This window comes from Euleptes europaea, chromosome 7, assembly GCF_029931775.1.
Source record: "Euleptes europaea isolate rEulEur1 chromosome 7, rEulEur1.hap1, whole genome shotgun sequence".
Taxonomy (NCBI): domain Eukaryota; kingdom Metazoa; phylum Chordata; class Lepidosauria; order Squamata; family Sphaerodactylidae; genus Euleptes; species Euleptes europaea.
In genome coordinates, this window is record NC_079318.1 from 93,136,416 (window position 1) to 93,148,909 (window position 12,494).

General features: G+C 51.0%; 1 protein-coding gene across 10 annotated transcripts in view; it reads right to left on the reverse strand.

The window, feature by feature from the left end:
- UBAP2L (ubiquitin associated protein 2 like) overlaps positions 1-12,494 on the reverse strand; it is a 79,813-nt gene that overhangs the window by 18,647 nt on the left and 48,672 nt on the right. For 6 of the 10 annotated variants that reach the window (XM_056852395.1, XM_056852393.1, XM_056852402.1 and 3 more), the window contains 6 exons: positions 11,956-12,010; positions 10,532-10,709; positions 6,691-6,763; positions 4,578-4,767; positions 2,614-2,702; positions 1,604-1,657 (listed from right to left, as the gene is read on the reverse strand). In XM_056852395.1, coding sequence (XP_056708373.1) covers positions 1,604-1,657; positions 2,614-2,702; positions 4,578-4,767; positions 6,691-6,763; positions 10,532-10,709; positions 11,956-12,010 — 639 coding nt within the window. Of the gene's footprint in view, positions 1-1,603; positions 1,658-2,613; positions 2,703-4,577; positions 4,768-6,690; positions 6,767-10,531; positions 10,710-11,955; positions 12,011-12,494 lie in introns of all 10 variants that reach the window. The other 4 variants (XM_056852400.1, XM_056852394.1, XM_056852396.1 and 1 more) reach the window with 1 other exon arrangement.

Genomic DNA, 12,494 nt, shown 5'->3' on the forward strand with positions numbered 1-12,494 from the left:
GCCCTCCCTCTCATCATCTGCTTAAGGTCATAGAATCAGCATTGCTGACCGATGGCCATCTAGCCTCTGCTTAAAAACCTCCAGGGAAGCTTACCACCTCCCGAGGAAGCCTGTTCCACTGAGGAACAGCTCTAACTGTTAGAAAATTCTTCCTAATGTCTAGATGGAAACTCTTTTGATTTAATTTCAACTTGCTGGTTCTGTTCCAACCTTCTGGGGCAACAGAAAACAACTCAGCACCCTCCTCTATATGACAGCCCTTGAAGTACTTGAAGATGGTTATCATATCCCCTCTCAGTCTTCTCCTCTTCAGGCTAAACATACCCAGCTCCTTCAACCTTTCCTCCCAGGACTTGGTCTCCAGACCCCTCACCATCTTTGTTGCCCTCCTCTGATGTTCCTTAGCAGAGCATTCCACCAGGCCAGAGCCAGGGCCGAGAAAGCCCTGGCTCTCGTCAAGGACAGCCACACACTCTTAGGGCCAGGGACCACCAGCAGATTCTCATCGGACAATCTCAGTGTCCTTCCGGGGGGGGGGGGGGGTAATACCAGGAGAGGCGGTCCCAAGTGTGAAGGTAGTAACTTAAAAAATGCAAATAGGAAGCTTCGTACAAATGGTATGAATATGGACGTTCACGTTTTATATTTGTTTGTTTTGCATATTGAAATAAAACTTTTAAAATTTAAATTAAAAAAATTTAAATGCCATGTACCGGCCGATAATCAATAGCATAAGAATCAGTAACCCAGATGACATTGTAGGGTGGTGCTATTATGGCAAAACTAACAAGCTGTGCTAGAACAAAAAAATTCAGAGAACAACAAGCTTTTCTGGCTAGAAGCTTTCAGGAGTCAAAGGCATCTGACAAAGGGGCTGTGGTTCAGTGGCACAGCATCTGCTTGGCATGCAGAAGGTCCCAGGTTCAATCCCTGGCATCCCCAGTTAAAAGGGACTAGGCAAGTAGGTGATGGGAAAGACCTCTCTCTAAGAACCTGGAGAGCCATGGGGAGGGGGTGTAGCTCAGCGGCAGAGCATCTGCTTGGCATGCAGTAGGTCCCAGCTTCAACCCCCAGCATCTCCAATTGAAGGGACCAAGCAAGTAGGTGATGTGAAAGACCTCTGCCTGAGACCCTGGAGAGCCACTGCCGGTCTGAGTAGACAATACTGACTTTGATGGACCGAGGGTCTGATTCAGTATAAGGCAGCTTCATGTATGTGACTCTTGAAGGCTTGTAACCAAAAATCTTGTCGGGTCTCTAAGGTGCTACTGGATGCGAATCTAGCTTTTCTACTGCAGACCAACATGGCTACCATCTGAAATCATAGAACAAAAGGAAGACAGAAGCATAACAGCTTTATTCAAAACTTGACTCCATTTATTACTAATCGGCAAAGCCCCTTCTTCTATAAAAACGTCAAGATAAGCAACTATATTTGTACACTTAGTTTCCCTCTTTCTTTTAATACTTCCAAATACAGCACATTGCTGTATTAAAAGGGCATCGCAAACAAGGATAGAGATGCCTAGCACGCAACACAAAATACCGCAATATGAAAAACCCAGCATGAACAGCAGAGAAAAGAGAGACAGCGCCGACTCACCAATGGAAATCTCGTCTGAAGCATCTGCAGGTCGTCATAGCCGTAAACCTGGGGCTGCGGGAGAAGCAGGAATGCCAAGTTAAAGGGGAACCAAGTCCTCCCCCCTTCAGAGGGGCCAGGGAGGTAGCTCATCAAAACCCAAATGAAACGATGCTCTGTCGAATATGGTTAACGTTAACTCATCTGAACTGGAAACTAATTGGAGAATGTATTCAGAAATGGTGAGACTCAGTATTCAGGTGCGTCAGTTCGGTGAAGATTGCCCGAGGACAGTATGGCTCAGCAAGAACATAAGAAAGGGCATGCTGGATCAGACCAAGGCCCACCAAGTCCAGCAGTCTGTTTACGCAGTGGCCAACCAAGGGCCTCTAGGAAGCCCACAAGCAATACGATTGAAGTACTGTCCTGCCTGTGTTCCACAGCCCCAGGATGTGGTGATGGGAGGGTTGAAGAGGAGAGTGGACATGTTCATGGAGGAGAGGGCTACCCATGGGTACTAGTCAAAATGGATACTAGTCATGATGCATACCTATTCTCTCCAGGATCAGAGGAGCAGGCCCATTATATTAGGTGCTGGGGAACCCAGGCAGGAGAATGCTGCTGCAGTCATTTTGTTTGTGGGCTTCCTAGAGGCCCCTGGTTGGCCACTGTGTGAACAGAATGCTGGACTTGATGGGCCTTGGTCTGATCCAGCAGGGCTTTCCTTATGTTCTTATTTTATGTTCTTATGATGCACCTGCCAAGGAACCTCCTCCTCTGCCTGTGTAGGGAGATGCGCAGAGGGCAGATGTGAGCCTCAGCAAGGTGGGAGGTGGCCCGCTCTCAGAGCTGTTGTTCGAGTCGGATGTTGCAAGCACAAGCAGGTTGGGGGGGGGCTGCTTCGATTGCATCTGGTGCCAACTCCAAATTGCTTTCCCACGCTCTGTCCCTCCTGCCGTGGCACTGTCAAGAGCCAGGCAGGATCTACTGGCGTGGGTTTTGCGCCGCGGCCGGCAACGAGAGGTACTCACCGGATAGGCGTGCAACAGCCCCGGGGCCATGATGTACGGGTTCGGCAGCAACGGCGGCACTCCAGGAGGCAAGTTGGGAGGAGCTTTGCCTAGAGGGAGACAGGAAAAGTTACAGGTGAAGTCTCACGCCCCCCACCCAACAGAGTGCTGGAGACTGACGGCTCAAAAGAAAATGACAACTACTTAAGGCTGCTGATGAAAGGCAAGGAAACAACTGAAGGGGACGGGTCTTAGATCAGAGGTACAGAACCTCAGCTTTGTCGGCAGATGGTCCCCAGTTCAGAATGTAGCATTATTCAGGGATTTTTATTAATTCCATACATAGGACTGTTAAATTCTAATAGTGGGAAACAGAAGTCTGATAGTGGGAAACAGAAAACCTTTTGCATACTACTGAAGCCCCTATGCCCGAGGTGGCAAACCTATGGCACGCGTGCCAGATCGAGTACTCAGAGCCCTCTGTGGGCACGCGCGCCGTCGCCCCAGCACAGAGTTCTGCTCTGCAAATGTGGGGAGAGCAGAGCGGGCGACTTGTCCCGGCTGCAGTAGGAGAAAGGAGAGAGGTTCCTGTTTGTCTGCCCTTCCCACTCCTAAAGGGCCCGCTGGACAGGCTGCAGGAGAAAGGAGAGAGGCAAAAAGGCAATCTCAAATCCCTGGGTTGCTCTTGGGGCGCACGCTGCTCCTGTTTGCATTCTTGCTCCTGTTTGAATTCTTGCAAATTCTGGCTCTCTTTTCCCCTGCTTGGGCAGCAATCGCAGGGAAAGCGCAGATGACTTGTCCCAGCTTCAGCAGGAGAGAGAGGTTCCTGTCTGTCTGCCCTTCCCATTCAAAATGGTTCGCTGAACAAGCAGCTCTCCTCCCACCCCACCCGGCTCTTTTCTCCCCTGCTTAAGCAGCAAACGTGGGGAGAGCGCAGGCACTGAGCCTGGTGTCTTCCCTGCACCTTTTTTAGATGTGGTGATTTTCATCTCTTCCACACATACCCCAAGTTTGGTTTTTGAAATGCATGTGATAGGAGCGTGCAAAGGGGTTTGCTCTGACCCATAAGGACACCTCCTTGGCCCAAAAACTGTGGAATGTTGGTTTTTATATCTGTTTAGTATTGGCTTTTATCCCCCCCCCCCAAAAAAAAAGGTTTGCTTTTCAAAGGCATGTGGTATAAGCATGCAAAAGGGTTTGCTGAGACTTTTAAAGATGCTTCCTTGGTCCAAAGTCTGTTTAGTATTGGTTTTTATCCCTCTCCCCCCAAAAAAAGGTTTGCTTTTCCAAATGCATGTGGTGAAAGGGTGCACAGGAGTGTGCAAAGTATATAAAGCTCTGTTATTGTGTTTTTCTTTTAAGACAAAAGACGTTAACGTATGAGTTGTTTTTTCTAAACTAAAGCCTGAGTATTCAGGTTAAATTGCCGTGTTGGCACTTGGCGATAAATAAGTGGGTTTTGGGTTGTAGTTTGGGCACTCTGTCTCTAAAAGGTTTGCCATCACTGCCCTATGCATTTGGCATGCCTCATCAAGGGATCTCTAAAGATGGAGATAAATATATGTAGAGGCCCCCTGAGAAAGCTCTGTGCTAAAGGCATAGGATTTTTTTAGTGCACAATACATTTTTCATTTCCCACTGTACTACCGACATTCTGCCTTGCCTTCTTCCATCTTGGTGACTCGGGCAGCCCTCTTGTTTAAGAACAGGGATACCAACCTCATGAGCAAAAGGAAGGATGGATATATCTATATCTATATCTATATATAAAAACAAATCCAGTTCACCAGATTAGTGTCTGCCGCTCATGTGGAGGAGTGGGGAATCAAACCTGGTTCTCCAGATCAGAGTCCACTGCTCCAAACCACTGCTCTTACCCACTATGCCACGCTTTCTCTCTATACCATGCTGGCTCTTGGGGGGGCAAAAAGCAGTTTAACCCCCCAGCCCTACCCCAGCTAAGGGCAGGACTCCTGAGGACGCACCTGATGTCGTGGCCACCGAGCTGCGGGTGGTGGCGGTCACCGTGGAGTTGCTGCTGAGCCCCAGGCTGCTGACGCTGCTCAGACTGGAGGGGGCGCTGACCACCGGGGGCGCAGCCGAAACCGTGCTGGAGGAGGTGGAGAAAGTGCTTGCGGAAGAGTGGAGGCCGGCTTCGCTCTCGACACTGGTGTGCTGCAAAGGAGAGGGGGGCAGAGAGGAAGGGGGTCAGGGGTCTGGGGGGTCAGGGGTCTGGGGGGAGGGGGTGGACAGCCACGAGGGCTCCCAGAGGCGCAGCAGTTACGCATGTCGGAGCATAGCAGTTCAGCCAGCTACCGGTTTGGGTCTGGCTGCATCTGGTTGCTGCTCCGCATTTGCTCTCGCACACCCGCCGCCCTGAGTAGCTATGAGCCAAGCTAGGCAGGAACTGGGAGGGTGTGCATGCCAGAGGCCTCAAGGGTGAGGAAGGGAAAAGGCGAGCGGCGCTGGCCGCGAGCCCAACCATAGAGATCTCACAACCCTCCTCTCCCGCCCCCAATCTCAAACCACTGCATGTGTGGGGACAGGAAGGAGAAGAAGAGTTAGTTTTTATATGCTGACTTTCTCTACCACTTAAGGAAGAATCAAACCGGCTTATGATCACCTTCCCTTCCCTTCCCCACAACAGACACCCTGGGAGATAGGTGAGGCTGAGAGAGCTCGAAGAGAGCTGTGACTGGCCCAAGGTCACCCAGCTGGCTTCATGGGGAGGAGTGGGGAAACCAACCTGGTTCACCAGATTAGCGTCTGCTGCTCATGTGCGGGGGATCAAACCCGGTTCCCCAGATCAGAGTCCACTGCGCCAAACCACCTCTCTTAACCACTACACCACACTGGCTCTCCACAGGCCTGGAAGCAGGCAGAGGGATTCCTCTGCTTCTGACCCCATTTCGTCTACGAGGATATAGCCCCCCCACCTCCATATCTTCCCCCAGGCGCTTCTGTCAGGAGAGAACTATTTTCTCTTTAGCAAGCAGAGAGGTACACCGGGACGCCCTCACTGAAAACGATGCCTTCTGCATCTATTTATTCATTTCCCACGTTCCTCCCCATTTCGGCCTCCAAGTGGCACGTCGAACGTTGTTCTCGCCTCCTCTGCTTTCTCACAACGCCAGCCCTGTGAGGTAGGCCAGGTGGAGAGCTTGTGAGGGGGCCCAAGGTCATCCATCAAGCTTCCATGGTACAAGTGGGGATCAGAAACTGGGTCGCCCGGGGTCCTGGTCTTCCGTTCTATCCACTACACTAAATGGCTCTCAAAAACCATGTGAACATGACTACTCCCTGTGGGGAAATGGAAGGGATACTCCTTATGCACAGATTTATTAGTACACGTGGCAATCATAGAATGATAGAGTTGGAAGGGGGCACAGAGGGCATCTGGAACAACCCCTTGCTTAATGCAGGATCAGCCTACAGCATCCCTGACAAGTGTTTATCCAGCCGCTGCTTGAAGACTGCCAGAGAGGGGGAGCTCACCACCTCCCTGGACAGCCGACTCCACTGCTGAACTACTCTTACTGTAAAAAAATAATAATCCTAATATCCAGCCAGTACCTTTGCACCCATAATTTACACCTATACCCATCAGCATGGTGAAGTGGCTAAGAGCGGTGGGCTCTGATCTGGAAGAACCGGGTTTGAGTCTCCACTCCTCCACATGAGCGGCGGACATTAATCTGGTGAACAGGGTTGGTTTCCCCACTCCTCCACATGAAGCCAGCTGGGTGACCTTGGGATAGTCACAACTCTCTTAGACCTCTCTCAGCCCCACCTACCTCATAGGGGGTCTGTTGTGGGGAAAGGAAGGGATGGTGATTGTAAGCCGGTTTGATTCTCCCTTCAGTGGTAGAGAAAGTCAGCATATGAAAACCAACTCTTCCTCTTCATCATCATTGCGAGTCCCATCTTCTACTGCCAATGGTAACCCTTTTCTGAATAAGCCCTAGCAGAGGAACTCACATAAATCGTGGGGGGGGGGGAACTTAACCCCAGACGACAGAGCGTAACAAGTGGCAAAGAGTTGAAACTTCAGCATTCCTCCACAAGCAAGCCAAACCCGCTCCTCCTGTCCCTACTCACCAGGAGAGTCGAAGTCGACGTGCGGCCAGAGGAAGTGGAAGAGGAAAGGCTGTTCTGCTGGGTGGGTAACGTGCTGCTGAGAGGGAAAAGGAAGGACGGTCAGTCAAGGCTGGCGTTTCTGGCAACGCGCACAGCCGCCGCGAACTAGACGCCTGGCGCAGTCACTCCATCCTTACGCAAAAGACAACTGATTTAATGCCCAATGGCTCCACTTGCACAACCGACATGGTCAGAACTGGATCTGGATCATTTGATTTTGAACACACATGAAGCTGCCTTATACTGAATCAGACCCTTGGTTCATCGAAGTCAGTATTGCCTACTCAGACCGGCAGCGGCTCCCCAGGGTCTCAGGCAGGGGTCTTTCACATCACCTACTTGCCTGGTCCCTTTAACGGGCGATGCTGAGGATTGAACATGGGACCTTCTGCACGCCGAGCAGATGCTCTACCACTGAGCCACAGCCCCTCCCCGTTGCTGTGGGTGCTGTGGTCGAGAGCGGCGGACTCTGATCTGGAGATCCAGGTTCGATTCCCCACTCCTCCGCATGAGCAGCAGACTCTGATCTGGAGATCCGGGTTCACATGAACACAGGAAGCTGCCTTCTACTGAATCAGACCCTTGGTCCATCAAAGTCGGTATTGTCTACTCAGACTGGCAGCAGCTCTCCAGGGTCTCAGGCAGAGGTCTTTCACATCACCTACTTGCCTAGTCCCAACTGAAGATGCCGGGGATTGAACCTGGGACCTTCTGCATGCCAAGCAGAGGCTCTATCACTGAGCTACGGCCCTTCCCCCATAAATACCTCACTAACCAAATACGTTCCGTTTTCTTGTGACTGTATGAAGACTATCCCTCACCAAATACTACATGACTTCTTCTATTTACTAAAAAATGTATGCTTTCCATTTTCAAACTATTTTGGTCTCCAACTCTCCAGGGTCTCAGGAAGAGGTCTTTCACATCACCTACTTGCCTAGTCCCTTTAACTGGAGATGCCGGGGATTGAACCTGGGACATTCTGCATGCCAAGCAGAGGCTCTACTACTGAGCCACGGCCCCTCCCCATTTTCTCCTCCATTTTTCATAATTTTTGTAATACAAGCATACCTCGGAGATATTGAGGGTTCGGTTGCAGACTGCCGCAATAAAGCAAATATCGCAATAAAGTGAGTCGTGAGAATTTTAGGGTTTCCCGCTGTATACAAAAGTTATGTCTATACTATACTGTAGTCTATTATGTATGCAATAGCATTATGTCTAAAAATGAACTGTAATAATGAAAAAAGTTTGAAATATTGTGAGAAGTACCAACATGTGACACAAAGACACGTAGTGAGCACATGCTGTTGGGGAAATGGCGCCGACAGACTTGTGCAAAAACACAATATCTGTGGAGCGCAACAGAAGCACGATAAAGTGAGGTATGCCTGTTTGCCAGATGAACTGGTCGATAGTTTTTTTTATTTCATTTGTACCCCCCTTTCCTCCCTGATGCAGTCACTCCATCCTTACGCAAAAATACAACAGAAGTAATGCACAATGGCTCTGCACGCACAATCTATGCCAGCGTGGTGTAGTGTAGATTAGAATCCGCCGCTTCTGTGGAGGAGTGGGGAAACCAACCTGGTTCACCAGATTAGCCTCCGCCGCTCACGTGGAGGAGTGGGGGAATCAAAATCGGTTCTCCAGATCAGAGTCCACCACTCCAAACCACCGCTCTTAACCACTACACCATGCTGGCTCAGGGGCAACAGCTGGCTCCCTGAAGGGACTCCCCTCTGCCACGTGTCACTCACGCACTGCTAGGTTGCACAGCACACCTGTAACACCACCAGCCTTAGATGACGCACCTGCCAAGGAGCCTCCCCCACTGCCTGCGCAGGGAGATGGGTAGAGGGGCAGCTGTGAGCTTCAGCAAGGTGGGGGCGGCCCGCTCTCAGAGCTTTTGTTAGAGTCGGATGTTGCAAGCACAAGCAGGTTGGGGGGGGCTGCTTTGATTGCATCTGGTGCCGACTCCACATTGATGTCCCACGCTCTGTCCCTCCCGCCGCGGCAAAGTCGAGAGCCGGCCGGGATTTACTGCCGTGGGTTTGGCGTGGGTATCTGAGAACCAGTTGTGATTCCCTACTCCTTGACATGAGCGGTGGACTCTAATCTGGAGAACCTGGTTTGATTCCCTGCTCCTCCACATGAGCGGCAGAGGCTAATCAGGTGAACCGGGTTGGTTTCCCCATTCCTACATATGAAGCCAGCTGGGTGACCTTGGGCCAGTCACAGTTCTCTCTGAACTCTCTCAGCCCCAACTATATCACAAGATGACTGTTGTGGGGAGAGGAAGGGAAGGAGATTGTAAACCGGTTTGATTGTCCTTAAAAAGGTAGAGAAAATCGGCATATAAAAACCAACTCTTCTTTCTTCTATGCAGTTGTAACTGGGTCTGGACCGTCTGTTTTTCTCCTTCATTTTTCTTAAATTTTTGTAATATCTGCCTGACGAACAGTTTGATATTTATTTACTTCAATTGTACCCTGCTTTCCTCCCCAACGGGGACCCCCAAGCAGCTTACGTCGTTCTCCTCTCCTCCATTTTATCCCTGCAACAACCCTGTGAGGTAGGTTAGGCTGAGACCATGTGACTGGCCCAAAGTCATCCGGTAAGCATCTGCGGCAGACGGGAAGATTCGAACCTGGGCCTCCTGGTTCCTCGTTTGCCACTCCAGCCACTACGTCATGTTGGCTCTCGACGATTTCTACAGAGCTTGCGCAATGTTTCATGTCATCTGAGTTGGCCTCAGTAATTATTTTGTTTTCCTGTTCCTTCGAAAGCCCCGCTACTGGTGGGACACATCCATGGGATCCAGCCCCTTGCGACCACAAGAGGCAGGAACAAGAACATAAGAAAGGTCATGCTGGATCAGACCAAGGCCCATCAAGTCCAGCAGTCTGTTCACACAGTGGCCAACCAGGGGCCTCTAGGAAGCCCACAAACAAGACAACTGCGGCAGCATTTTCCTGCCTGTGCTCCACAGCACCTAATATAACAGGCATGCTCCTCTAATCCTGGAGAGAATAGGGATGCATCATGACTAGTATCCATTTTGACTAGCAGCCATGAATACCCCTCTTCTCCATGGACATGTCCACTCCCTTCTTAAGGCCTTCCAAGATGGCAGCCATCCCCATATTCTGGGGCAGGGAGTTCCACAATTTCCTGCACAATGCAGGAAGTTTACAACTGCCTCCACCACCACCACCCGCACGCCCCCAGTGTCCCCTACTCCTTGCCCAGAAGCTGGCCACACACAAAAAAAAATCCTCCAGGACCCCTGGGCACTCTGGCCTGGAGGAAAATTCCTTCCTGACCTCAAAGTGGCGATCAACACTTCCCTGGGCATATAAGAAGGGGCCACGAGAGCCAAGCACTGATGCAACCCTTTCGGCCCTCCCTCTCACGATCAGCCTAAGTTCACAGAATCACCGAATCAGAGATGGAAGGGACCACCAGGGACATCTAGTCCAACCCCCTATATACTGCAGGAAATTCACAACTACCTCCCACACACACTCCCAGTGACCCCCTACTCCATGCCCAGAAGATGCCCAAGATGCCCTCCCTCTCATGATCTGCCCATGGTCACAGAATCAGCATTGCTGACAGATGGCCATCTAGCCTCTGCTTAAAAACCTCCAGGGAAGGATCAGCACTGCTGTTGGATGGCCGTTTACCCTCTTGCATCAAAACCTCCAAAGAAGAAGAGAGTGCTCCTCTGACACGTGGAGGGAGGGGTGTTCGCTGGTCCCCGGCCTTCCGGGAGGTGCCACGGAAGCCCTGCTGCTACCTGCTGTGTTGCGTGGTGGCCGTGCTGGGGAGCTCCTCGGCGTGGTTCAGGCTGCTGAGCACCGAGGAATGCTGGGTGGCCGTCGTGAGCAGGGAGGCGGCGGAGACAGTGTCGTTGAGAGGGGCCGTGATGCTGGGGGCAGAGGGGGAGTCCGATTTCACTGCCGGGCCTGCGGAACCTGTTTATAGAGAGACAAACAGACGGAGCGTGTGAAGGCTCTCGCCCTGGAGCACGGGCCCGGCCACTAACATGCAGGGCTTACGCAGCACAACTCAATCAAACAATATTTATTAAAAACAGTTATAGTCCAGCACAGCTCTTCACAATTTACCATTAAAACCCTTAGTGTTATGCTCTGTGTGTGTAAAGTGCCGTCAAGTCGCAGCCGACTTATGGCGACCCCTTTTGGGGTTTTCATGGCAAGAGACTAACAGAGGTGGTTTGCCAGTGCCTTCCTCTGCAAAGCAACCCTGGTATTCCTTGCTGGTCTCCCATCCAAATACTAACCAGGGCTGACCCTGCTAGTGTTATGCTCTACCCACAGGTTAATACAAATAGGAAAAAAGTTGGTTCTTGTAGGTTATCCGGGCTGTGTAACCGTGGTCTTGGAATTTTCTTTCCTGACGTTTCGCCAGCAGCTGTGGCAGGCATCTTCAGAGTAGTAACATTGAAGGACAGTGTCTCTCAGTGTCAAGTGTGTAGGGCCACAGCTGCCACAGCTGCTGGCGAAACGTCAGGAAAGAAAATTCCAAGACCACGGTTACACAGCCCGGATAACCTACAAGAACCAATGATCTCTGACCGTGAAAGCCTTCGACAGGAAAAAAGTTGTTTGGACTCTTTGCAAACTTTACCCATTAAAATTACTGACACACCAGTGTACTCATCAGCGTCTGACAGATTCTACAGGCCGCTGCACAAAATCTAGCCGTTCCTACTGTAACCTGTGGATTTTCATCTATAAGCAACATTTTAGTATGCTCTTGACCTGAATGGCTGGAATGCCAACTAAGCCAGGGGGAGATAAACTTAGAACGAACCTCTTGGTATAGTGGATAGCACAGTAGGACGTGCTCTGTTGTTTCAATTTCCTTTAAAGCACAGGGACAAAGCAGCACAACTCAAGCCCTTCACAAAAGATGAAGTCGTTACTACAGCCCTGTAAGGTAGGCCACTGCTACCACCCACATGGAAAGGGGCTGAGATTGATAGAACCGGAGCTTCCCTAGGGGGCCCGTAAGCGGAATTCGTGGCAGAAGTGAGATCTAGCCACGGGGCCCTTCTCAGAGCACTGCTCTCGACGGGACGCTGCGCCATGACACGCAATTCGCTGCGCCGCTTTACAAATTCATGCCTGAAACCAACAACCGACTACTGCACAGGTATTCTCCCCCCCACACACACAGTGCTCAAGTGGCGCTCACCTTCAGCTGTCTGCGTGGTTTGCAACTGTGTGGGCGGCACCGAGCTGAAGCCATTCTAAGAGAGAGAGAGAGAGAGCGGGGGAGTCAGCGCCGCTGCTGCAGAAACGCAGATTCCTTCGACCCGGCCAGCCACACCAAGGATCTGCTGCATTGCCAAGAGGCAAAAGGTACTTTTCCACTGAGGGATTCAGAGGCAATAAGCACATCGGTGGTGAAGGAAAACAAGTTTGATTGAAAATCTCTCTCGATATTGGCAAGTCATAAGACCAAAACAGAGAACATACCCTCATACGCCCCTTCTGCAATGGGAAGAACACAACACGCAGTCAAATTATGGAGCTCCCTGCCCCAGGATGTGGGGATGGCTGCCCACTTGGAAGGCTTGAAGAGGGGAGTGGACATGTTCATGGAGGAGAGGGGTATCCATGGCTACTAGTCAAAATGGATACTAGTCATGATGCATCTCTATTCTCTCCAGTATCACAGGAGCCTATTATATCAGGTGCTGTGGAACACAGGCAGGAGGACGCTGCTGCGGT